Genomic DNA, 27,876 nt, shown 5'->3' on the forward strand with positions numbered 1-27,876 from the left:
AAGCTGTTTGAGTACCAAGGTGTTAAGAACCAAGGTACCACTGTATCTAGGAAGACTGATGCATTTAAGGTTCAGAATCAACACCAAAGAACTCAGCAAGGAGTCAGAGACTGAACTGCACACGATTTTGTGAGTGCTATCTGCAAAATAAGCTTGAAGAGAAACACAAAGGAATGGTCAAATACAGAGTCTCTGGCGGAAGGAGAAAGAGGGCCGCCTTAGGTGGTCTTAATCCAGCACAGCTCACTCCAGAATGGCATCGCCAAAGGAGAAGAATTAAGCAAATCTTCCTGTACTGTAATTCTGTTGCTCTGTCCAAGAACTGCCACTCCCAAGCTGGCAATAGCCCAAGCATCATCACTTGTGACTCAGCTGTTCTATTAGCACCGGAGAGAGACCCTCTCTGTGGAATAATCTGGTGGAACTTTTTCTTTTCTATACCAGATCAATAAGCACAGAGAAGGACAAGCCTCCCTCTTTCTAGGAGTAAATTGACACCACGGATTCAGAGCCCAGGCAGAATACTGGCTCTCTATCCTCTCAAAGAAGACAGCATATGATTGGAAAGTCTCACAGCTGTTAACACTTGTGTCCCCATGCCTCTCATAAGAGCATCTAGCAAAAATATGCAAGAATACTTCTGAGCGAGGAAATAATATAAAAAGGGAGGGGCAGTTCCATGGGACCCATTGTAAAAGCAGCTAGGGTTGTATAAACATTGCAGAGGTAAAATCACAACAAAGGTAATTATTTCTCTCAATTTGGATCGAAGCTGGTGGGGGAGGGACGCACCAAAATGCAGTATTCCATAGGAGACGATGAGATAGATACAGAACAGATATGGATTGTGGCTAATGTCAAAGCAGAAGCAGGAGCACACTGGTCGCAGAGTAAACAGGAATGTGTACACAGCCCAAGGGTGAATAAAAAAAGACTACCCAAGCCTTACATAGGTGGGGTGGGAAGCTTAGGAAATGCAGACATGGGAAAATATTTTACACCAACACCCCCCGTCCTCTGTAAAAAGGTCTCTGCAGAAATAAGCCCCACAGACTTACTCCAGAGCAAGAGTTGCAGCCTTAAGCCTACTGCACAATGGCTGCTTGGATGCTCACTTTAGCAGCACATAATACTAAAGCTGAGAAGATTATAATAGCCTCTGCACAAGGATGACGTGCAAATTTGTGAAGCATTCCATTAAAAAAAAATGGAACTTCGGGGCCTTCTTGGTGGTGGCACTCTAATTAAGGGACTCCCTCATTGCAAAGAGATCTGGCACTTATCTGCATGCATTTTGGACGCCAGCTGAAAGCAGGTCTGCGTGCAGCTGGATGCTAAACATTAATGCTGAGCCTTTGCTGTTTTAGTACTACAGAAAGCCTCCCGGTGGTTTAAAAGGGTTGATTATGTATTGCTGGCTGTGTTGTCGTTTCGCTTCAAGTTCTGCACCCAGCTCTGGGATTGCCTGTGGCAATGAAGAACAGCCAACAAAATAATTTTAAACAAATGTCTACATGGAGCTCCCTTGTCACAGGGAACAATGTGCTGTATTGACCAAATCCAATGCCCTTTTAAATGTGTTGTGGGAGAGGGATTATTGGTTTGTTGCTCTTATTTTTACTATGCATTTGGGGTTTTTTATATTGTAACTTTATGTTGTGAACCACCCTGGATCTGCAGGTGAAGGGTGGTACACAATATTTTTAAATAGTAATAGTAATAATAATAACAATAATAATACTTTCCCTACATTCAATGCTTTTACAAACAAAAAGCAAACTCAATAGCTACTAACCACAACGACTAGATTCTGCATCCACTGTCAAGAGGTATTGCGTCCCTGAATGCCAGCTGTTGTGTTCATCTTGCAGGCTTTCCATAGGCATCTGGTTGGTCACTGTGAGGAGAGGATGCTGGACTAAATGGGCCTCTGGCCTGATCCAGCAGGCTCTTGTTACATTCTTAACTAGGAAGAGCAACTTGGAATGTGCAGGTGTACACATCTGTACAAATCCAGCAACATGTGGGGAAGAAACCGAACGGGAAGTCAGAGAGAAGAGCTCCTAGTTCATACAGCATGAGGCTACAATGGGCCTTCCAGGCTGTTGCGGGGGCTTTCCTCACCAGGTGTATTCTACAACATGGATCACATCCACAGCACACATTTGAAGCACTTGTAATAATTTTAACAGCCATGGCTTCCCCCAAAGAACAACGGGAACTGTAGTTTAAGGATGCTGGGACCTGTAGCTCTGAGGTGTCTCCTAACAACTCTCAGCACCCTTAAGCTACAGTTCCCAGGATTACTTTGGGGAGGGCAGAGCCATGACTGTTGAAGTGTCGTAGGAGTGCTTTAAATGTATAGCGCTGATCCAGCCACATCGCCGACACAAATAATAGTGCATTAGTGGTGAATTTATACCGGACTGTTTCCACATCTTATTTTATTGCTTGTTCTCTAAAACTGCCACAGGGGCGTAACAAAAACAGTCCCAAAATTCTGCAAACAATTGTGGTATGGAAAGTTATGGGATTTCAGCATCAAGTTACACGATATGCCCCGACTGTAGTAGTAGTAGTAGTAGTAGTAGTAGTAGTAGTAATAATAATAATAATAATAATAATAATAATAATAATAATAATGTATTATTTATACCCCGCCCATCTGGCTGGGTTTCCCCAGCCACTCTGGGTGGCTCCCAATCAAGTGTTGAAAACAATACAGCATTAACTATTAAAAACTTCCCTAAACAGGGCTGCCCTCAGATGTCTTTTAAAGATAGGATAGCTGCTTATTTCCTTCACATCTGAAGGGAAGGTGTTCCACAGGGCGGGCACCACTACCGAGAAGGCCCTCTGCCTGGTTCCCTGTAACCTCACTTCTTGCAATGAGGGAACCGCCAGAAGGCCCTCGGCACTGGACCTCAGTGTCCGGGCAGAACGGTGGGGGTGGAGACGCTCCTTCAGGTATACAGGACAGAGGCCGTTGAGGGCCGTTGTTAAAAGTGAAGCAGTTGGTAAAAGACCCCTGACAGTTATGTCCAGTCGCAGATGACTCTGGGGTTGCTGCGCTCATTTCGCTTTACAGGCCGAGGGAGCAGGCGCTTGTCTGCAGTCAGTTTTCCCAGGTCATCTGGTGCAACGGAACACCGAAGCCAGAGCAGCGCACAGAAACCTTCCTGCCGGAGCAGTACCTATTTATCTACTTCCACTTTTTGGCGTGCTTTCGAACTGCTAGGTTGGCAGGAGCAGGGACCGAGCAACGGGAGCTCACCCTGTCGTGGGGATTTGAACCGCCGACCTTCTGATCAGCAAGTCCTAGAGGCTCAGTGGTTTAGACCACAGCACCACCCGGGTCCCTTTGAAGCAGTTGTTACAACCCCTGAAACTTTTCCAGACACAAACGGTATTGAAAACAAGATCACATTATGACCACCTCAGCAGCATCATGAGCACAAATAATCATGAATGCAGAGTAATCAGGGATTACCTGAAGGGGCTCTGAATGTTTTTATCCTCTCCTTCATTACACAAGACTACTACTAAAAGTACTATCATTACAACATTCCATATGGAGTGTTAAGAGACAGGACTAACTGTACTGACAACTCTTAGAGAAGTTAACTGTACACAGCCATTCGTGCTCCACACCAACATTTCATATCTTAGGCCAGGAAATTCCTATTTAGCACCAAGTTAGTAAATTCAAAGGCAGCTTGGACAACACACTCCAAGTTTCAAACACAGCATTCGAGTTTTATGTAGAACCTAAACTTACTGATATGGGGGAAAAGGGCACATCTCTATACTGAGCCACAATAAATCCATCCTGTGAAGAATTTTCTGCCTACTGCTGAAAAAAAGAAAATTTCGCAAATGCTAATTGCACGCTGCTAATATATCTTGCAAATTAAGACCAGGAACTTGCTTTTTGACTGAATTATGCTCTGCCTGGAAATCAGATCTTGAATGAATTGCACATTAGCAGGTTTAATTACAAGGGTAAGCATACCATTCTTCCATATCACAGAAGCCAAAGTGCATTCAAGGATACAGGCAGCAGATTTAAAAGGGGGGGGGGGAATCTTCATGACTTGATGCTCTGTACCAACAGCATAAATATTATTTTTTTTTTAAAAAAGGACTTGAGGTTTGAGGTACAAGAAAGCAAGTTAGCTAAAGCTGAAAGCAGGCTCAACTTTCCATAAAGCTATTCTTGAATCCAGCCTTAGGGTTAAAGTTCCCATTGGACAAAGGCATTGGTTGTACTTGTAGGAAGTGGCGGAATGGTAAGGTGGGTTGTATCACTTTTTAAAAATCCTGATAATAAAAAGAAAGCACAGAAAACAACAAGCGTTTCCCTGCTATATTAAACTTTCTTTTTGCCGCAAGTTAACACGGAGGGGCGTTCAAAACTAGACTCCCCAGAAGTGGAACAGTCCATTCAGCTACGTATCTAGCAATAGTTTAGTTTGGCCGTGACAAAACGATTCCCTATATTCTGCTTCAGTGTTAAAATACCAGAATATAAGCAAAACATGACAAGCCTTTAGAGATAATGGATATACCCTGACTTGGGGTCAAAAACTGTTCCTACCAGTTACATATTGCTTATAATTCCAATTTCCGATACAGCAGCAGAGAAAGCAAACATCATATTCCAATCTAGCCTGAAAAAGGGAGCAGATGTTTGTCAAGACACAGCCAGACTGGGGTACCATTGACAATGCCTTATATGACCCCGTTTATATGTAGAGAAGAGAAAACCTGGGAGTGGGGAACAGGTAAAAAATGGTGGGGCTTCCCCCCCTTACAAATTGGCAATTTTTAATATTACTATTATGAAATATTGTATTTTAGACCGATGAACAAAACCTTAAAGACAATTTGTTCATATATTTAGTACCCCAGAATGGTGGGGGTTTTTTTGACAAAAAACAAAAATACAAATTAAAAGAGAGATAAACACAGTATTACAAGATTATAAAGCAAAAAATGGTCTTTGGACTGTAGACTCAACCTCCCGTCTATTCCCTGTTTCAATTATGTTACTTGTTGCCAGTACACACGTCTATCATAGATTGACTAATTTTTAATTCATCTTAGATCGCATATCTTTCTTAAAGCTACTCAAATTATTCAAATGCTGCGACAGAGTTTAAACTGCTGTAATTATTTTGCAAATAAACTTTGAGGCCCTCCCATTTTGAAACAAATTCCTGTTTTGGTTTGTTCTTTATTTTTTCTGATAGGCTAAAAGGAGAGAGGGAGCGCGCACAGAATTCTCAAATGCAAGAACAAGACGAACTCTGGATTTGATGCCTTCTTTGCTGTGGCCTCCCTTTTGCTGCCATAGTTAAGTAGACCTGTTTCTGACCTCTTGACTAGGCCTCAAAGGACTCGGGAGTGGAAAAAGTACAGAGAAACATATTGTTACCAACCAAATTCATGCTTCTGCAAATTGTTTGGATCCATGTCAAAGGCAGAAATACAAGTGATGATAGCACATTGTATTTCTCCTGCAACATGGTGGCCAAGGTCTTTGCACAACACAACCTCCAACTCCTCTTGCTTCTTACTTATTTCAGATTCCTCCATCTTCTAAAGCATGTGGGGGTGAGAATAATAATAATAATAATAATTTTTATTTATACCCCGCCCTTCCCGGTTTAAAAACTGGGCTCAGGGCGGCTAACAAATATGAAGCATTGATTAAAATGCGACTTAAAAACAGTGTAGAATACAACATAAAATGCAGCATCAATATCAATAAAATTCAAAAATTCAGGGGTCATTTTTTTTGGGGGGGACACCCAGTCAGTAGACATCAAACTATCACCAAGGCTAACTGGCCAAGTTGGTCCTACTAGGGCCAGCAAGGAGATCAGGGAAGAATTTAAATGTGGGGTCCCAGAAAGGGTTTCTTCATAGAAGAGTGAAGGGGAAAGGGAATAGAGGATCAGGCTAATTCAAATTGAAGGCCAGGTGGAATAGCTCTGTCTTACAGGCCCTGTGGAAGGAGATCAAGTTCTGCAGGGCCCTAGTCTTGTGGAACAGAGCATTCCACCAGGTTGGAGCCATCACTGAAAAGTCCCTGGCCCTGGTGGAGGATAGTCTGGCTTCCTTAGGGCCTGGGACCTTTAAGCTATTATTATTCATGGACCTTAGGGTACTCTGCAGGACATACCAGGAGAAGCGGTCCCATAAGTATGAGGGTCCTAGGCCGCATAAGAAGGTCTATGTTTGGAACTACACTATTTGTTTTACTGTACCACTGATTGTTTCTGCTTTTATTGATTTTTCCCTGCTTCTCATAAACTGGCAAAACCAAAGAGATGCTGGGTTTATTATAGTTCAGCAACTTGTAGCTTCTGGATAAGGTGGCAAGGATAATATGCTCACCTACAGCATATTACAGTAATTTAGTCACAAGGTTATCCTTACTTCCCTGTCCAGGAACAGTTGCAGTTGGTGCGCCAAGCAAAGCTGCTAATGAGCCACAAATCGTCACCAGGGCTTCTAGTGACAGCAATGGATTTGGGTCTGAGCCCACCAAACTGTCACCCAGGGCAGGTAAACAACCCAATTCCGAGACCTAGAAACCACCCATAAATAAAAATCATTTTAAAATGGTAGGTGCTGCAGCAATCTAAAGGAGGTACCTGGCACGTCTAGTGATGCTGTTACGCTAAAGCATTGCAAGGCTGGAGTACTTCTTTCAACAAGATTCCCATTCACAACGACACTGAGAAATTGTATTACTCGTTTTAGGCAGACCATTTGCTATTTCTGGGTTTGAACCTCTTTCTCCCATTGTTGCTCCAACTGAAACTGTGCTTTTCTGTGACCTTTACACACGATGTGGCTGCAGACATTGCATTACCATGATGCAGGATGCAGGGAAATTGGAGAAGTTGTGGACGACTGTTGCCATACCAATAAGGTATATCCTTGAGCTCAGAAATGAACGGCAAGTAGAATACAAGTTGCCAAATTAGGAAATATTCTTAGTATACTAGAGTAAGAGGGGATGGTGTCAGCATCCCTCTCCCAAAACTGGCCGGCTGGATCTTAGGTATACCCAGCTGCCCATTCCTATTCTGGCAGAATTTGTCTTATGCCGCTGTCACATCCATGCTATACATTTAAAGCACTCATATACCTCTGGTACAGTCATGGCTTCCCCCAAAGAATCCTGGGAACTGCCCAGAGCTGTTACGAGACCCTACAGTGCCCATGTTTCTTTGGGGGGGGAACAATGACTGGTATGATACTACATTGAATGTATGGTGTGCATCTTACCTGAGCCATTTATCCCCCTAGGTCAGCAATGGCCTGGCAAAGTTATAGACAGGACTTCTTTCCCAACTCTAACTGGGTATACCAGGGATTGAACCTAGGAAGCTTCTACATGCAATGCATGTGCTCTACACCAGTGAGCTACGGCTCCGGACAGTCACCAGGGGCTGCGGCGGTTAACTCAACTGTTGGCTCAGTAACTTGCCTCCCTTTCCTACTGTGTTCTGGTTCATTGCTGCCTTTCTTCCTTGCTATCTGGTCTTAACTGCAATGCAAATGTCTGCAACCTCTTGAGGATTTGCTCTCAGACCACTTCAGTCAAACTTTGGAGGGTTGGCTGGGCAAGTTGCTTCATCTCCTATCAAACTTTCAACCAGTGGACAAGTCCTAGTGGTCCCTACCCTAGCTCCCAAGAAGTGGTAGTACTTGACACTCTACAGCCATGGCCTCTCCACCACAAGCAAGATGCCACAACTACATTAACTGCTTAAACCAGTGTTTCCCAAACTTGGGTCTCCAGCTGTTTTTGGACTACAACTCCCATCAGCCCTAGCTAGCAAGACCAGTGGTCAGGGATGGTGGGAATTGCAGTCCAAAAACAGCTAGAGAACAAAGTTTGGGAAACATTGATTTAAACCATAGGTTTCCAGTACAGTTCCAGGACGCGGGTGGTGCTGTGGTCTAAACCACATTGCCTAGGGCTTGCCGATCAGAAGGTCGGTGGTTCGAATCCCTGCAACAGGGTGAGCTCCCGTTGCTCGGTCCCTGCTCCTGCCAACCTAGCAGTTCGAAAGCATGCTAGTGCAAGTAGATAAATAGGTGCCGCTCCAGCAGGAAGGTAAACGGCATTTCCATGCGCTGCTCTGGTTCACCAGAAGCGGCTTAGTCATGCTGGCCACATGACCCGGAAGCTGTATGCCGGCTCCCTCAGCCAGTAAAGTGAGATGAGCGCCGCAACCCCAGAGTCGTCCGCGACTGGACCTAACAGTCAGGGGTCCCTTTACTATGTGCCATTTCCTGCAACTAAATATACCAGAGAAAGGTGGTCACAGAGCCCAGCTGACAAATCTGCAACAGAGGAATCACTTTCCTTACCTGGTGAAATAGAAGGCTGTGGACTATATACTTCAATGAAAGCCGCACCGCTGTAAGCAATGCATAATAAAGCTACAGATCACACAGCCTTTGCCACTCTGGATGGTGAGAGCGAGTCAGAGGAGCTGCATGCCGATTTAAAGGAATCACAGCAGTAAGTACATGCTTGGATTCAGAACTCATCAGTAGTCAAACACTGGCACTTCAAGAGTACAGATCAGCAATAGTATTTTTAGCATGATTGCGAACTTTTTGCACTTTCAGCCAGCTCCCTGTAGATTTGTACAGCTGAGTCATTACAGAAGCTTCTAAACTGCTCCGAACCAACAGCATAGCCTGGTACTTGGCAGGGCTTGTCCCTCCCAACCTACAGGCTGGGGCCTTGAGACAAATCTGGGCAATGCTGCAGTCCTGGTGTCCAGCACTTCGCCAAGATGCCAGCTGCTGCACCAAGACATGGCAAAGGAAATCTGCCTGCTGGAAATCTGACTCTCGACAAAGCATCCAGTCTTCGCTTACTAAAGCAGTCAACTCAAGGAGATTTCTTCCTTTGCTGAATGATGCACTTGGGAAGGCCATCTACATTGCTACTTGCTTTTAAAAAAACTGTCTGGAACCCTGGAGAACCAATGCCAGCCCATGCAGAGAATACTAAACTGCGTGGACCAACAGTATGACTCAGTATAAAGTCGCTTCCTATGTTTCACAGTTTTTAATTTTGAACTCCTTCTCCAAAATAGGCTTTTCCATACATAGGCAAAATCAGCTCTCTTCTGCTGTTCCTCTGGCTCTGCAGAGTCATTGCAAAGCAGAAGAAACAGTAAGGGGCAAGGGAGGCTAGAACAGTGAACATGCAATGGCAGAGTTTTGCATGGGAACGCAGACACCCACTGCTGCTTCCTTGCTGTTCAGCCACTTCAACCCCCCCCCCTTTTAATAATATTTATTCAAACTTTTCAAGATTACAGAGAAAAAAAAACAAAAAATACATAATACGACAAAAAACAAAAAAAAACAGAAAAAGACAAAAAAAGAAAAATACAATCATTAAAAAAGACAAAAAAGAAACAAGTTAAACCCCTTACATAATCAATTTCCCTTTACTTATTTTCTTGACCTCCTCACACCTCCCATTTCTGTATTCAAATTTTTATTTCAGCAAGTCCTTTCACCTTATTTTTTTTAACTTAATAATTTATTTTAATATGTTATTATTTTACATTCTCTCTTTCATCCATTTCCTCAGTTTCATTTTTATTTAATCTTCTCATTTAGGTAATTTAGTTTATTTTTAAAACCACTTTTACTTTATCCAATCTTAACTCTCACAACCCCCCCCCTTTCTTTTTGCTTAAGGTGGTGGTGGGGAGGCCACCCGCCTCAAGCACAATTCTGTGCTTGGATTGAGAATCAAAGTGGTATGTGATTCAGAGCTGACTTAAGACCACGAGACGACAACACACCCATAGTTCAGTTTTTGCAGAGGAGTTAATGTAGCTGCATGCACCAAAAGGCACACAATATTGCCAACTTGGGCCTGCTGTCAGCCTTTCCACCAGAGTACCTGTCCCCTTTTGCAGAAAGATTCTCAAAATATCCAATGCCATTCTTTATTCGCTAATGCTCTATTTCACAGATTCGCAGAATTGTAGAGTTGCAAGGCACAACGAGGATCATCTAGTCCAACCCCCTGCAGTGCAGGAATCTTTCACCCAACATGGGACTCGAACCCACAACACTGAGATTAAGAGTCTCATGCTTTACCAACTTTATGTAGATTTCAATTCCCCCCCTTTTTTTATTATGGACTGTTTATGTAATTATTGCTTATTGTAGGATGAAATGTGGGGCTGGCTGGTTTTTTTTAGAAAAATAAGTGCTTATACACACACAGGATGGAACACCCTGAATGTTATACAATCCCTGCCCTCTACTTTAACAAGGTGGGATAATAGATGTGTGGGTGTTGCCACTCATCCTATTTCTAATATGACTTTTCTCACATTGGGTATGGTCTGAAAATCTCTTGCTATGCATATTGTCTGTTGAACCTTAGCTACAAATTGAGGCCCTACAGTGACACTGGTTAACTTAATGGATTTATTTAACAGGTTATATACATAGCTCATTGGTAGCACTCCTAACACAGACCTATGCAGAACATCTCCTGGTCTTAGGGATGGGAGTAGAGAAGGAGTCACAAAGCTGGGCTGTACACTTCAGGGAACAATGAACAGTTAATTTACTGTGCCCACATGTACAATACATGATGCCCAGATTGAACTGGCGCTTGGGCCCATATACAATGCTATTTCTGCCCTATGTCTCATAAATATGCTCCCAATGCCAATGGGATCGTTCTGCATTGCAAGAATGCCTGTAAACTGCACGCTCATAGTCAATGGAAACAGTTATCTAGGTTGGTGAAATCTTAACTTTTGTGGTCAGGGCAAACTGTGGGTATCAGAGCAGACTTCTGCCACGGGCAGAATTTGAGCAAGTTTTGCATCACTGTAAAGATACTCAAGCAGGGTTTGCTTTGTTTGTCGGGGCTCCCATCCGAGGGAAGTTATTTTTGCAGCAGTATCTTACAGCTGGTTGCAGTGCAGTTAAGAAGTACTGTAGTCATATATTGCTGCAATACAATGGAGTCTAGTGCAGCAGGTCTACAGTACAGAAATAAGTTACGGAGCACGCTTTGTTCAGGTAGTTGCCTAGGCATGTCTGGGTAATGCTGGGCCTCTTTGAGGCCTTCTTGATCACATGCACACTGTCTGGAAATCCTTACTGATATGTTACCCCTTCACACATTGCCTCCCTGACTTGTATTATATGCACTTTTAATGGGACATTGGGTACATCCAGCAGACCACTTCATTTCCTTAATCACCACAGTCCCCACCTCCCCTGCAGAGATTGTCAAAGTGGCATACACAATTTTTACAGACGGCTACAGTTGAGCAAGTGCCAATACTGCCCCACCGTAAGATGTCTGCACCAAGCTCTTGCCCCAGCCCACTGCGGCCATTATTCTATTGCAATACAAGCAAGCCCGTTAAAAGCACAATATATGCCCAGCAGAGTTAATGGCTGCATTTACAGGGCTCTTTGGGAATCAGTTTGGTAGCGCAGATGTCCTCTGAGCAACCAACATCTTCCACTAATGCAGCCCTGCATTAGTTTCCCTACAGAAACTAGTTGTATTAATGCAACACATCTGTTGCCAAAATGAGCACAGCCCAAAATGAAAACGGTGAAGGAACTAAAGTACTTCTCTGACAGGCAACTTTTGCAATCGAGACTAATAACATAAATGGGCCTTCTGCATGTGGTTTCAAGCCCACCCGTCCCACTTCCTGGGAACACCCACCTGTTCCCCACCCACCCCCATTACATGTGCTGGAGAGGCACATAAGCCTTTCCTTAAGCCATTCTTGCTAGAAGTTTGCAGAACCACTCAGAAGCTATTTAAGATGCTGATGCCAAAAGCATTTACAACAGCCCGACGGGACCAGCAAAAATACTGGCGAAACATCATACTGATTTGTCCTGCCACCCGTCAAAGCCAGTGGTAGTTTCCAAGGCTTTAACAGGATAAAAATACATTTTGGTTTCTTCTGCAAAAGCCAATACAACACACATTCTCAAAGAACTGTACTGAGTTATCATTGTAAACTTTGAGAAGCCCAGCTGAGCAAAAGCAGAATAGTTTTCAGAGGGCAGTGACTAGACTATTTTGGGTTTCTTTTACTTAGCTTGGCTTCTCCAAAGTTTCATCTTCCTGACTCATCACAGGCTGGCAAATCACAGAAACTCTGCAGTAGGAGAGGACAACACTCGAAGAAACAGGTGCAAATGCTTGGCTCCCCCATGAAGGAAAACTTCAAAAGGATAATGGAATGTGAGAGTTTAGTGCACTCACATCCAACCAGAGATACTATCCTAACCTGGTAGATACAGATCAGTAATCTCACAATAGGGATAGAGGCATCTCTCACAGGCCCTTGACCCAGGAAGAGGTACCACCCACTGCCTAGAGTCAAGATTTGGGCATCTGCTAATGAGCCCGAATGAAGCTCCTTTCCTTTGTTTTTACACCCCCTGCAGGGGGCAGCTTCAATTGCTGTGGTAACTTCTGGTGGGTTGACAAGCACAGTAAAAAACAACATTCTAAATAAATACAATTAAACTCCTTGCCATCATCAACTACCCACGTTGCACCAGCCTAAAATATTACAACAGCCCACGATCCAAAGCCACTTTGGGGAGCACAACTTTAGTCCTCCAACCAGCTGGCTCTACAGGAGCATCACAGAAAACACTACTACTGCCCCCGCCCAATATTTACCATTGCAATCTCAATGCAGTATCAGGTTTAGAAACTTATCGCTCTCTATTAATTGGGGAGGGGGGCAGCTACAGTTTCCCTTCCCCAAAAGGTCTCACTTAGCGCCCCAATATTACTCTTGAGGGAATGGGTGCCTTAGTAAAACAATAACAACAATAATGTTAAGAAAGAAGCTGTTGGGAATAATCAGAACCCGCCGTTATGCCAGGAACATCTCCTGGTGACAAAGCTGCAAAAAAAGGCAATCTGGCAACTGTTGCTGTGCGTCAGCAGAGTCACTCACCAGACTGCAGGCTAGGCTGGGCTGCAGCATCCGAATCCTGGGAGCTCCATGGCCTGTCCCACCCTGGCTGGCTGAGAGACTGCAGCCCAAGGCACAGGTCAGTGGTGTCTGGGAGGCCACGCGGACCTTCCTGCACAGAAGGTGGGAAGAGCATTCTGCTTGCTGCCACTCCCTTGGAGTCCTGGAAGTCTGCTCAGACAGGGGGAAGAAAGAAAGAAAAAACACAAATAAAAATACACTCACGCACGAGCTCGGGAGTTTAGGAGTTTTGCAGAGGGAGAAGCCCAAACCAGATCTCACGATATTCAGCAGCTATTATTTCTACAGATAGTGATGACATGGAGGGGTGGCGGGGAGGAGAGGAGCAGAGCACCAGATGGCCTGCACCCAGACCCACGTCCACCCTCCTATCCCGCCGGCACTAGTGACTGGGCCGGCATGTGATCAGGCTCTGCTGATGCTTACCGTTCTGCCAGAGACGTCACTGGGCCATGCAATATAGCCACATCTTCGCTTACATGATAGAGGTGGAGAGCAAGCCTGCCCATGGGAGCCGAGGCAGCATGCAGGAGGGGAGAAGAGGCGAGGCCAGCGGACACAGTTAAACAGGGAGCTGTAGCTTAGCTCTGAGCAGGGAGGTGGCTGGAGGCAGCAGCCATCCCCCTCAGTTAAAGCAGAGCAGCAGAGGAAGCAGCACAGCGGCACAGAGTGTGTGTGTGTGTGTGTGTGTGTGAGAGAGAGAGAGAGAGAGAGAGAGAGAGAGAGAGAGAGACAGAGAGAGACAGAGAGAGACAGAGAGATAGAGAGAGATCACACTGTTGGCTTGGTGCTCTCCAGCTCCCCTGGCCCCGCCTCCCCACCCACAAAAAACCCTTTCGTCCTGGAATGTTTCCAGCTGCTGGCGCAAGCCCTGGAAGCAGCAAAATGCAAAGCTTCACAATTCTGCTAGCATCGTCTGTTTGCTTTAAACTTGGCTACCCTGAGCCCTCACAGTCTCTGCATTGTTTACCGCTATGGGTAACCTTCAAATAAAAGAGAGATTCTGAGCTACGCGTTGGGAGGTGCATGCACACTTAAGGGGTAGTGGTAACAGAGCCTGACGTTTAAACAGTGCTAAGGTTAAAGTCAGCATCCCCCTGCCTTAATAATAATAATATATAAAAACTATTTTGGAGGGGGGACAGCCACACCCAAAGCATAACCTGTCACAACACTGCTTTCCCATCTAAAAAAAATATATCTCCGAAATAAATGGCACAGGGGTGTAGGAGGAAAAGGCAGTTATGTTTTGCAAGTCTCCAAATTCCAGCATAATGCAGAACAGGGTGGGAGCCAGACCAGAGAACCTTGAGTCTTTTGAAGCTCTAGTCATAAGGTGTTCCAGCAGTAACATCCTGCTCACACTGCCACCCACCTGAGATTTAACAGCTGGAACAAACACCAAAGAGCACAGCTACCTGTGCCAACCTCTGGAATTGCTAAGAAATGGCAGTTTCATTCTCAACTTAAGACCAGACATGCTGCCTGAAACCCTAAAGGGGAGTTACAAAGCAGCCACATTTTTAGTACAGAATAAGGAGGAGGATCTTTGAGAATGCAAAAATAGCTTCTTATTGAAATCATCCAGGGGTTTTTTTTTGGGGGGGTGAGGGGGAGACAGTCAGTTATCAATAAACCAACCATTTTTCATGGTCAAGTATTACATGAAGTCAACACCACACTTATGTAGTAGGCAGCTTGCATTTTATGCATTATCGCCTGATAAAATCCTTCCTCTTCAGCCCAGCAAGAATCTCTACACACAAAAGGACCCCTCCAATTTAGGGATAAGGCATTCACTGCCTTGCATCATAACCACAACTCATGTTCTGAAAAATTAAGCTGTATTACACTTGTTTTGAGTTTTATTGTAAATGAAATTTGCAACTGTTGGAGTTGCCCTTAGGATGCTAAATGAAAACCAAAGGTTGCTGGATCCCAATATTCCTGGCATTTATAGTTAACTATTCATGCATAACTTTGTTAACTACTGATAACTGATTACATTAAGTTTAGAATAGTCCTGTGTTTTTGTTGGTCTCCCACAGCTGTGGAATTATTTTCTCTTCCCCCTCAGAAGTTTTTTTAAAAAAACTGATAGAATAATTAAAACCTTGCAATTTAGGTTGTCATTTGTTGGCTAAGATTAAATTGGAGAGATGTTATTGTAAATGGATCATATTGCATGTTATTTCCATTTTTTAAAAAAGTGTGCTCTGAAAGTTTTGAGATAGTAAAGGTAAAGGGACCCCTGACCATTAGGTCCAGTCGTGGCCGACTCTGGGATTGCATCGCTCATCTCGCTTTATTGCCCGAGGCAGCCGGCGTACAGCTTCCGGGTCATGTGGCCAGCATGACTAAGCCACTTCTGGTGAACCAGAGCAGCGCGCAGAAACGCCGTTTACCTTCCCGCTGGAGTGGTACCTATTTATCTACTTGCACTTTGACGTGCTTTTGAACTGCTAGGTGGGCAGGAGCAGGGACCGAGCAACGGGAGCTCACCCCGTCTAGAGGTGAATGCTAATTTAGGCTAGGAAGTCCTATTCTGGAACTCATGGGATTTTATAAAAAGCTATGACTTAAACATGCATGCTAGCTGGGTAGAGATTTTATCAAAACATTTTTTGGGGGGGGGGGATTTGGATCTGTTGCGCGGCTGAATTGTACATGCCTTTAGAGTGCTTATTGCAAACACAGGACACTGATTAAGGATTCTCTATTAGACACAGCAGACGTCTAAGTACAATATTTTAAAAATCTGCACAAAGTGGCATTTGAAAGGCAATATCGGTTGATATATTTCTTATAGAAGGGAGAAAGGGGAACACAATTTCTTGTTATCTATGTTTAGAATATGCCTAATAAACTATATGCTGCAACAGCAATGTTTAAAATGAGAAAATTGCTTGGGAAGGGCAGATGCTATAAGGCAAATTGTATAAAGTCCCCACACCCTGGCAGGCAATATTTAGCCGTGTGATTTCGCCAAACCACAGCCCAGAGGTAGAAGTGCTCAGAAGAACATCTGAATCTGATCACAGTCTGTATAATTTTTTTTTAAAAAATCACTTGTGGCTGTATTAAAAGGTACCCCTGCCCGTACGGGCCAGTCTTGCCAGACTCTGGGGTTGTGCGCCCATCTCACTTAAGAGGCCAGGGGCCAGCGCTGTCCGGAGACACTTCCGGGTCACGTGGCCAGCGTGACATCGCTGCTCTGGCGAGCCAGAGCCGCACATGGAAACGCCGTTTACCTTCCCGCTGGTAAGCGGTCCCTATTTATCTACTTGCACCCGGAGGTGCTTTCGAACTGCTAGGTTGGCAGGCGCTGGGACCGAGCAGCGGGAGCGCACCCCGCCGCAGGGATTCGAACCGCCGACCTTTCGATCGGCAAGTCCTAAGCGCTGAGGCTTTAACCCACAGCGCCACCTGCGTCCCTGTGGCTGTATTAGGATGCCACAAATGGTGCACTGGGCTGACCAGCATTCAGCAGGACTTGGAGAATTTGTGTCCATCATGGAACTTCAGCATAAGGCTCCAAGTCTGAGAGCGAAACTGGTAATTACCTAAAAACTGGAGAATAGACTTAGTAGTGTGTTTGCTGCAGGTCCATGCAGGCACCGGGGGGGGGGGGGGGACTCACATAACACCACGGCATCACACAAGTGTTTCCTAGGAGTTTCAGTTTTTAGCAAGAAAGCAGCAGTCTCATGGTTGCCAAGATATTCTTGAATGTGTGGGCAATGTCTGAAGTCTCAGAGCCAGAGGGAATGCTGATTAAAATTTATACTATTCCTGGGAAAAGAGTGAAAGGCAGAGCTTGGGTGCCCTCACATGGCTTTCCAACTTCCTTGTGGTTGCAGAATTATGCCAACTGCAAAGTATTGATGCAAACTTGCACCGATATCATTTGCACAGTTCACAGTAGTCTACTGCTAAATTAAAGTCGCTAAGCGGTAGATTTGCTGCACTGGCAGAACGTCATTGCACAAGGAAAAATTACATGCACTACCAAAGATGGCTGTGCAATGGACTGCACAGCTGTTTCACAACTGTGTTGGATTCCTTTGTTGTGCAACCTTTAAACTCTGCCATCTCCTACAACCCAGGTTATGTCCACATGAAACATGCTTTGTGTTAATAACCTTACAGGGCAATCCTATGCATGTCTGCTAAGTGCACTGAGTTTAGTATATTCCACAGACCAGGTACCTTCATGCAGGAACCTTTTGAACTATGGCTGCACATAAGTGCTACACTGCAAGTGTGGAATACGAGCCTATTCCAGAGCTATACTCTCAAGAACAACCATTTCCTTAAAACGTAGAGAAACAAAGCATATATTTGTGAATGTTCACTCAACATGATCTCCTTTGCGGGAATAATATTCCTTTAATCTGAAAGCCCGTTAAACATTAATACTATTCTCAGAAAGGAGTAAAACTTAAATCTTTTTAACAAGTGCCAGCTTATTCCCTTGGAGAATAAAGCCCAATCTTCATTTGCTGAGGGAACATCTCAATCAGCTAGGTAAAGCTACCAAATTGGGATTCTATGACTTTTTCTAAACCCAGAACTCACCCTAAAACTTCATATTTACTTTTGGCAATATAAGGGCCACCTTGTTTTTCCACTTACAAAGGAATCAGCATGTTCGACTAAAGGATGGAGGACAGACCTAGGCATTTGCCCAAGCAGTAGTAGTAGTAGTAGTAGTAGTAATAATAATAATAATAATAATAACAATAATAATTTATTTATACCCTGCCCAAATGGCTGGGTTTCCCCAGCCACTCTGGGCAGCTTGCAACAAAAGATTAAAAATACATTAAAACATCAGTCATTAAAAACTTCCCTAAACAGGGCTACCTTCAGATGTCTTCTAAACATCAGATAGTTGTTTATTTCTTTGACATCTGGTGGGAGGGCGTTCCACAGGGCAGGTGCCACTACTGAGAGGGCCCTCTGCCTGGTGTCCTGAAACTGCTATTTTATGTTTGAGCACTTCACTTACCAAAAGGTCTATGTTTTCCACTGCCATAGTTATGAAAACCTGGACAAACATCAGTTATTCAAAACACAGTAAACCAATTATTCTAAAACAAGCTGCTCTGTCAGTAGAGCATGAGACTTTTAATTTCAGGGTTGTGGGTTCAAGCCCTTCCAATTCTCTGATTCCTGTGCGATACCACAGAAGGATGCCAGTCTACAGGAAACCAGGCTTCTTCTTGTAACTTTAAAACTATGTTTTTGTGATATCCCATGGTTGCTTAGTGGCTCAGCCTAAAACACAATGGTCTCTTTAAAGGAGTCAAGATCTAGGGGAGAGGCTCTCTTAGAAATTAACCTGATATGAGCTTTGGAAGCAACCCCTACCCACTTCTATGATTTTCAGATTGCAGGCTGAATAGCCCTATAAGCATTTACATCAACAGGAGCAGATGGTATTCCCCAGGTGTCTGCAGGAGATCAAGTGATATTGCTATGAGAATGATGCCAGGTTATAAATCCTTCAGAGGCTCATGGCAGAGAAGGCAGTGCCACTGGGATTAGCAATTAGTATGACTGGAAACAGTGGGTAGATGCAGCCAATAAATTTCACCAAGTCATGCCACATGCTTGATGAGATGCCGCCTGAGCAGAACCAGTTAAATGCTTCATTTTATGAAAGAAGGCTCAGCTCCTGCAAAGCTGTTGTTCAACCTCCCAAGAAGTAATCCTCTTAAAGTATTCAAAAGACCTTGTTAGCCCAGGTCTGGATTGCACAATCTGAATTTAACTTTCATCAAAAGGGCCTGGAGATGGCTACGGGCAGAGATTTAAGGCTCCATCAACAGTTTTACTGACCCAGGAACAGCATTTTCGGACGAATGCACTTTACAGCTTAACTTCTCACAGTCAAAAAACTGCACGCAAATTACTACTGTGGGTGTGTGATAAGGGAATTTACCACGTGCATGGTGGCGGGCTACAGTTCTATGTGCACATAATACCACCAACATTAATTAGAAGACATTATTCCCACATTATATTTACGTGTTTCAAGGTTAAGGCTGACCGAACAACAAATCCATACAGCCCCATAAAATCTGATACGTAATGAATGCTCTGAAAAGGTAGGGCCTTGAATGCTGGAAAGAACTCATCTATTCTATCTTTCTAGGTGGGTTTTTTGTTCTGTCCTGTAGCAGTGAAGAACCTTTGTCCCATGGGCCAAATTATTATTTATTTTATTTATTTAAGTTTATATCCCCCCTTTCTTCCCACAGGAACCCAGAGGAGCAAACAAAAGGTGAAAAAACAAAAAAGCATATTAGAAGGCATCCTAATCTGGTCACCAAGGCAGGCTTTCTTTATTTTTCAAACCATGCACACCTGAAATCATGTGTTACATCAAGTGTGGAGCAGGGAAAGCCGTGACTAAAAAGAAACAACCATGAACTCTAAGTACACTCTAAATTGATCCTTGGTGAGTGAGTGTTGCTGTTAAGTTCCAATAAGCTTACCAGGATCGTACTGCATTACAGAAATCCTGATCAGAAACCGTATGCAGCCAATCTCTGCCGGAGGTAGGGCTTCCTGTCGGCATCAATCAGTTGATGGGTACCAAAAGCAAACCCTACAGGAAAACATTTCCTTTGCCAGCATAGTTTGATTTCAACCCACCTGGGCAGAAGGTAAAGGTAAAGGGACCCCTGACCGTTAGGTCCAGTCGCGAACGACTCGGGTTGCGGCGCTCATCTCACTTTACTGGCCAAGGGAGCAGGCGTACAGAAGAAGTAGTATATATAAACTTGGGGAAAGAAAACAGTTCACCTGGCATTGCAGTGACATCAGCTAATGAACAGGTGGGCTTCCCCACCCACCTGTTGAAGTGGCCTGGTATATAATCAAAAGGACCTAAACAGCACACAGTCCGTTATCTGTCTCCTAAAACAGGATTTGCTATGGATAATTCACAGCCATCTGGATATTTATTATCTAACGTGTGGACCCAAGAAGGTCCACTGCCTCCATTTTCTCCAAACATAATGCAGGTAGAGATCATAGTTATTTCTGATAAAAATAACTTAATTGCTAATTGCTTTACTTATACAGTGAGGATGGGGGATTTTAGCTAAATGAGCACCCAGGGTACAGCTTACATATATTTAACTACTTGTGGAGCATTTTGTTTCTCTCTAAATACTATTACCAACTTTGGGCTCGAGCTTCAGGAGATTTATAAATCCCTGGCTGCTTCCTGCTTCCAAATCATCAAGGCTGCAGAACAAGACTCAGATCATTTTCATAGGCTTGCTCATTGTCCTTGGATTAGTGTCTTCTTCATTTGCTATCTGTAGATTTAAGGATTAATTTACGACTAATTTAACACTGACTTGCCTGTTATACTGGCACATTCAAGAAAAAGAGCACTTCAGCTACACAACTACAATGTAAACTGAAGCTTTTCTAATTTTACAAAAACTATTTATGCCTGCAATTCTGATTTATTTTTTGCACTGCTCATTACAAGCACAAAATGAAAACAAATGTGTGCTTTCCAGCCTCATCAGACAGGGCCAATTTTTAACCATTTAGAAGCATTGGGTAGTAGCATTTGTTTTATTTTAATGATGGTGCACTTTGGCTTGTGTTTTAATACAACAGTCTTTACCTATGGAATGGGTCTGGTCATGCGGCAGAAAGTAGGGAACAGGTGTGCTTGGGAACTTGAAGTTTACCCACAGTATCAGGAATATAATCCTCATCTGACTCTGCCAGCTGTTCCTCCAGATCGCACACCTTGCTACCAACTTATTTGCTAGCTATTTAAACCATCAAGGAAACTCACACATTGACTGTAAATATTACAACTCCATAGAAGCCTGCAGACTAACACGCCCCATATGTTAAAATATTATAATCAGCTCATTAAGTCACCTGATAATAGATCTCTTTCTTTTGCAATGGGTGTTGTGCAGACTCCCTTGAAGTCAAGTGAGTTCCCCAGCATGCCGTTTATTTGTCGGAAAATCTTTGCGTTGCTGCACGTGGTCAAAGCTGGAACGTCAGAGTTGTCCCAGCAATCTTTTATGGTCCTTCCAGTACTGTCCTTCTGGAAACAAAAGCGACCATATTAGCACCACAGAAGGGAGGGGGACCTTAGGTCAGAGAGCCTGAATGCAGTCCTCCATGCCTCTCCATTTGGTCATTGAGTGCTTGTTCGCATTTGGACTACTCTGGTGTAATTTGAATGGAGGGGGAAGAGTAGTGTACAAGGAGCAACTTTGTGATCTTTCCCATTCATAAGTGTAGTTGCTCCCTGTTATGTACTGAGTTGAATAGGATCCAAACTGCAGCAGTCTGATTGGTCCTAGAACAATAGGATTCAGAATGCAGCAGTCTGATTGGTCTTAGAACAATGCAGCAGTATGATTGGTTGGCAGGAACCACCCAATCATGCTCCAGATATAAGTGAATCCACAACCTGATTGGCTTACAGTAGAATTCCAGAATTAGCCAATCATGTGCAGCCCATTGTGTAAATAATGTATATAAAGCAGATACTTTGAGGGGACATTCATTCATTCCTCCTCACCACTATGAGCTGAATAAAGAGCATGAAATCACTTTGCGATTCTGAGTATATTTCACTCCCTTTTGTGTGTTGCCCCTGGCTTTTGGTGTGTTGATTCTATGCCAATTAAGTACGGACAGTGCAGGAATAAGGATAGCTGTATACACACCTCAATTCCTTTTCTTAATCTCTCCCCGGAACTGCGCAAAAGCACACAGGCAACTATAAATTCTCAGCATACATTTTTGCAGTTTTCCGGTTTTGTACAAATTCAAGGGCCAGAATGTGCAGTATCCGAGACAGAATTTTTGAATTTGGTTTGCTTGTGCAATTTTCTGGTTTTGGTACAAGTGTTTGGGATCAAGGGGAGGGAAATATTGCTCCATTAAGGAATGCACAGGAAATAGGTACCAGAATGGCTGGAAAAGGAATGAGAGCATTGAGGAAGTACTAGGTGTGGAAATAGGGAGTACCAGAATGTGACAATGGATCCACACCCCGAAACACTGAAACAATCTGCAAGCCTAAATGGAGAGGGTTGGAGCCCAATTTATCAGATCATCCCTGTACTGAGTTATCCCTGAATTTGCAGAGGAAAGGCATTGAGACTGTTGTTTGAGAGTAACACCATGGGGACTATGCAAATTAAATGGAAACACAAACAACTGCAAACACACAATAAAACTCCGCTCTAGACAAGCTCCAAGACTCTCTGCCCTGTACCAGTCACCAGCTTCACACAACATCCTCAAGTGCTTTTGTCTGACATAGGTTATCCTTGAACTGCCACCCTGCCTCCTGCCTGCCTGAATAGAGAGGTGTGAACATAGAAAGGCACCTTTTGACTTTTCTATGGCTGGAATATAGCCTACTGTACACAAAGGCAGGATTCTTAAGAAGAGTTTGGATTTGATATCCCGCCTTTCACTCCCTTTAAGGAGTCTCAAAGCGGCTAACATTCTCCTTTCCCTTCCTCCCCCAGAACTAACGCTCTGTGATGTGAGTAGGGCTGAGAGACTTCAGAGAAGTGTAACTGGCCCAAGGTCACCCAGCGGCTGCAAGTGGAGGAGCGGAGACATGAAACCCATTCACCAAATTACTAGTCTACCACTCTTAACCACACTGGCTCTTAACCTTTGCTTTGCCGACTTTTGCCTCCAGCTCTGCCTGCCACTAGGCTTGTCCCACCCCCCTCAAAGGGTATGTAATGCTTGGGTTGAAATAGATTACCCACCTTGGAACAGCATAATGAAAGTGATGCTACAAGCAACAAATTTTAACTGAACACTTTCAGAATGTGCTTAAGGAGTCAGCCGCAACAGCTTTGGAATCAAACTATTTGCGCCACACAATGGTAATAAACCAAATACTTAGCATACTCTCAAGTTAGCATTTCCAAGTTTGTGAGAGTGGGTGATTCAGAGCTAGGGTGATTTTCGCTTCCCGTCAATGTAGTCTTTTCATACCACTAATCCAATGATTCCAGTGTCCTCTACTCCAGTGTTTCCCAACCTTGTGCCTCCAGCTGTTTTTGAACTACAACTCCCATCATCCCTGACTAGCAAGACCAGTGGCAAGGGATGATGGGAATTGTAGTCCAAAAACAGCTGGAGGCACAAGGTTGGGAAACACTGCTCTACTCCACCAACCGCGCCTGCTCAAGGCTGCATCCTCCACACACCAACACAGGCACACAAATCTGTTTTCAGATATTGCCAAGAACAGACCTGGGGGATTGGGGCTTGACTGCTTAAAGTGCAGAATATTAATAAAGCAGTGGCTGCAGATCTAAACTCGCACCTCGTAACTCTTGCAACTGTTTCTTAAGTTCTGGGACTCTGTGCTTGAGTCTCCAAAGCTTTCTGCACCATGAGGACTACAATGCTTAATGAAATCAGGACTTGGCAATGTTGAATTCCAGCTTCTCCTAGAACACACAGCTGCAGCTACTGTGTGGTAATCAGCAAGCAGCACAATCACCAGCAAGGAAAAAACCTGAACATAGCACAGTCCTTAAAGTATCTGTACTATCACAGAACACACCACAGACAGCCCTTCTAGAGTCAACAGCTAATGAAAACAACTGACTGAGTTTCAGGCAATTGACGGAGGATAACACCATCTAGCTAGTATTATTCCTGACTCCACCACCCCTGTTCCTTAAGTTTAGGGCCAACAATGAAATACAAAATCAGTTAAGCTATCCAGCCTTTTTTAAAAAAAACAAACTTGTACAGTGGTACATTCTTATTAAGTTTCATATGCAGTACACAAGCAATTTATTTATGCACTATCAATTCAAGTATCCTCTCCAGCTACAATTTCCAACAACCCTAAAACTACAGTGCCCAGAATCCTTTGAGGCAAAGAACGTGCCTCAAACGTGCTTTAGAAGTCCCTTCTCTCTGCGGGGAAGCTTGAGCTATCTCAGAATTTCTAGTCTTAGCGTCCACTAACTCACCTCCAAGGAACTTATTCTTTCTCTACTAGCAGAAAAGGTTATTTTTTCCACCATGGTACAAACTGAAACTGTGAGCGTTGGGTAGAAAAGCACTTGGAAGGAAAGCACGCCCTCCCCCACAAAACACAGGATAAAATAACTGAAAAGCCCAGCAGATTTCAGACAGTGGGTCAGAACCAGGGCTTTTTTTCGGCAGCATTTCACAAGAGCTCAGCTCCGGCACCTCTCAGGTGAGCCCCATTACCATTATAAGAGAACAAAGGAAGCGTTCATGTTGAGTCCCGGCACCTTTTCTATAATAGTCCTGGCCAGAACCCATACAAGCAATACCACCATTATTATAATTTTGCTGTGTTAAAAAGTTTTGTAGCGAAAGAAGCAGAACATGGGGAGGAAAGATGTGCAACTTATTGCACGTGCGAAGACTTTCTACTCGAGTCCCACCGAGTTCAATGGCCCGTATTCCCCGTCCTTTGTACACAGGTTTGCAAACTAGTAGCGTGCGCCTAGCGACGCCTACTCAGAAGTAAGTCCTGCTGAATTAAATGGGGCTTACTCCTAGGTAACTGGGGTTAGGATTGTAGCCTAAAGGGGGGGGGGGTCCCACCGAGTTCAATGGCCCGTATTCCCAGTCATTTGTACACAGGTTTGCAAACTAGTAGCGTGCGCCTAGCGACGCCTACTCAGAAGTAAGTCCTGCTGAATTAAATGGGGCTTACTCCTAGGTAACTGGGGTTAGGATTGTAGCCTAAAGGGGGGGGGGGTCCCACCGAGTTCAATGGCCCGTATTCCCAGTCATTTGTACACAGGTTTGCAAACTAGTAGCGTGCGCCTAGCGACGCCTACTCAGAAGTAAGTCATGCTGAATTAAATGGGGCTTACTCCTAGGTAACGAGTTAGGATTGTAGCCTAAAGGGGGGGGGGGGGAGACGGCTGGGGGTTTGGGAAACAGAAAAGCGGGTGGGGCAAGAGAAGCGGAGCCAGCTAGAGAAAAACGAAACCAACGGGGAAAATGCAGACAGGCACAGATGCGCACAATAAGAAAGGGAGGTAACTCCACGCCCGTGTTCCTCGGAATTAAGAGCAACTTCGCTTCTTAGAAAGCAAAGCCCATTAGTACACAAAGCGAAGTAGGGGAGCGGAGACGAGAGGGAGTGTTGCCGCCCCTATGCGTCCCCCTCTGCACGGCCCTTTTATGTGCTTACGATAATAGTCAATATTCACGCGGAAGGTCGTGTGGACGCCGCCGCGCCCCGCTAAGGGTCCCCAGGGCGACTGGCTCGGGGCGACTCCCAAACCGAAACGAAACACCTGCACGCGGACGGGGCGGAGAGCCAGAAGCCGCGCGCGGCTCGAGCACGTGAGAACGCTGGCGAAGCCAGACCCGCCCCGGCCACCCGCCCTCCGCAGCTCCCTGCCCACCCGCCGCGGTCACCGAGGGGGTTTTGCAATCCCCGCTTTGAGCCTCTCGCTGCGCCGCCGTTGCTTCGCCCTCCTCCTTTTCCCCGCTCCAGCCTCGGACTCACCGGGACCGTAAAAGCCATCCCAAGGCAACCCGCTCGGAAACCCCGCGCGAGCGCTGCACGCGGGAAACTTATACCTGCGCGTCCGCACGTGGCTCCCGCTCCCCTCCTCCACGGGGCGGGGGGAAAGGCGCTACTTAGGGGGTCGTCGTTAAAAACAGCGAGAAGCAAAGCCCTGCGCGCGCTTGCGCGCTTGCTTCCCCGGGGGATCGGGCGAAGCGTCGCCGGGTCTGCCCCACCCTCGCCTGCAGGAGTTTGCAAACGCTCCCTGCCCGCCAGAAGGGAGTAGTTTTCAGCGCAGGAGGCCGGCTAATTAATCAGCCGTTTGCCTCAGTGCCTCACGTATACTTTGGCGCGCTCGAATGGCCACGCAAAAGCTTAAATTAGATTTATTTTTAACTGCGCAACGCCACCCCTAGAAATGCACCAAGGCTAGCAAGCTAACCTGTTTATTTGGGAAAAAAACAACAACAACGCATGCATATGTGCTTTTATTCCGCTGCTGTGGGCCTCACCACCCGTGGCTCGAATGGCCACGCAAAAGCTTAAATTAGATTTATTTTTAACTGCGCAACGCCACCCCTAGAAATGCACCAAGGCATTTCTAACCTGTTTATTTGGAAAAAAAAAACAACGCATGCATATGTGCTTTTATTCCGCTGCTGTGGGCCTCACCACCCGGTGCAAGGCGGTTTGCACGACAAATTTGCAACAGCTGAGGACGCGCACCTCGCTGATTTGGGAGCAAGATCCGCTGGATACAGTAGGCCTTACCTTTGAGTAGAGGCTGCACTGTAAAAAACCTTAAAACGCCTTGCCAAGAGCCCTCCCAAGCCAAACAGATAAAACAGCTATAGTTTTTTAAAAAAGTCATCTGAAGGAAGCTTTTAGTGTGTGGTGTTGTTTTTACTATTATTTTAGTTGGCACCTGCCCAGAGTGGCTGGGGCAACCCAGTCAGATTGGTAGCATACAAATAATAAAATTATTATTATTATGAGGAAGCCCCTGCATGCAGAGACCACAGCTGTGGCGTCCTCCCAATAGCCAGCTAGATCCCTCTGGGAAAAACACGGGACCAGTGCTTTTTTTCGGGGGGGGGGGGGACGCAGGAGTACGCATACCCCTAAACGTTTTGTGAATCTAACGGGAGAAGAAACTAAAATTCTTTAAAAATTTAGTTTATTCTCTAGCACGGTGAATCGTCAGTTCTGTTGCTACCCCTGATGTCCATTTACTGTATTTTGTTTTCCAGATTTCAACTATAAAATTGTGATTTTCTTGAGTCAAAATGAAAATAACCCAAACATACTTTTTTTTTTAGAAAAAAAAGGGCTGCAAGGGACATAAGAGTAACAGGACGCTTCCCCTTTATCCCATCTCCCCCCCCCCCCCAGCAACCAGTAATCAGAGGCAAACCATCTCCTCCTGTGGAGGTAGACATTGGCTCCAGCAATATATCTAATGCCCTTCTGAAGCCATCCAAGTTGGAGGCTATGTGGAAGCATGTGTTGTGTGTTGAAGAAGTGCTCCTTCCGTCTCATTTATGTAGTGTGAACACCCAACCTCACAATCCACACACACCTCTGTTCATAGGAGCCAACTGCTGGGGGCCGATAAATAAAATGTTTGAGGGGGCCGGGCCCCGCCCTGCACAATCGATCGCATGATGCGGTGCACACACATCATTTGAATGGCAATGCCCATTAACTTTTAGGGAGGGAGGCCCGCTCAAAATTTTTATTGCCCGGGGGGGGGGGGGGCAAAAGGGACCTTGGTTAATAAAAACTTATAAACCAGTTAACCATCAAGGGGTGCAATGGAAAGTTGGCACGGTTAATTCCATGATTTGCTAGACTTTGGGGGAGTTTATTATTTTGCAGTTTTAATACAACTGCATATAGTAGTAAATCAGCTTGCAGCCTAAAAGCCAGGTGTCTCTGGAAGTCCTCTCCCCAAAACCTTGGCAATTCCAACTAATAACGCTGGCAGTAGCAACCTAGAGTCTCAGGCAGATTTCTTGCACTTTACATGCTACCTGCCCCCCCCCTTTTTTAACTTGGTGAGAACTAAGCCTAAAACCATCTACATGCAAAGCCTGTGCTATACCACTAGGCACAGAGAGCTTATTAAAGAGAAAACTACTGTAGTTGTTCAGCATAAATGGGCAAACACCCTGTTCTGCTGAGCTGCACTGTGTGGTGTAGTGGTTAAGAGCGGTAGACTCATAATCTGGTGAACCGGGTTCGCATCCCCGCTCCTCCATATGCAGC

At 44.8% G+C, this 27,876-nt stretch overlaps 1 protein-coding gene across 11 annotated transcripts in view; it reads right to left on the reverse strand.

Moving 5' to 3' along the window:
- The window catches only part of CPEB1 (cytoplasmic polyadenylation element binding protein 1), a 50,997-nt gene extending 25,150 nt beyond the window's left edge, over positions 1 to 25,847 (reverse strand). The window contains exons 1-3 of one of the 11 annotated variants that reach the window (XM_079953312.1): positions 25,683 to 25,847; positions 20,985 to 21,159; positions 13,026 to 13,214 (exon numbers count right to left, since the gene is read on the reverse strand). In XM_079953312.1, coding sequence (XP_079809438.1) covers positions 13,026 to 13,214; positions 20,985 to 21,057 — 262 coding nt within the window. In that variant the 5' untranslated portion in view covers positions 21,058 to 21,159; positions 25,683 to 25,847. Of the gene's footprint in view, positions 1 to 13,025; positions 13,215 to 13,325; positions 13,429 to 13,490; positions 13,790 to 20,984; positions 21,160 to 25,287; positions 25,401 to 25,504; positions 25,581 to 25,608 lie in introns of those variants that run through there. The other 10 variants (XM_079953315.1, XM_079953306.1, XM_079953311.1 and 7 more) reach the window with 10 other exon arrangements.
- Between the last annotated feature and the right edge of the window lie 2,029 nt (positions 25,848 to 27,876).

The sequence above is a fragment of the Podarcis cretensis genome (genome assembly GCF_951804945.1).
Source record: "Podarcis cretensis genome assembly, chromosome: 14".
Lineage (NCBI taxonomy): Eukaryota > Metazoa > Chordata > Lepidosauria > Squamata > Lacertidae > Podarcis > Podarcis cretensis.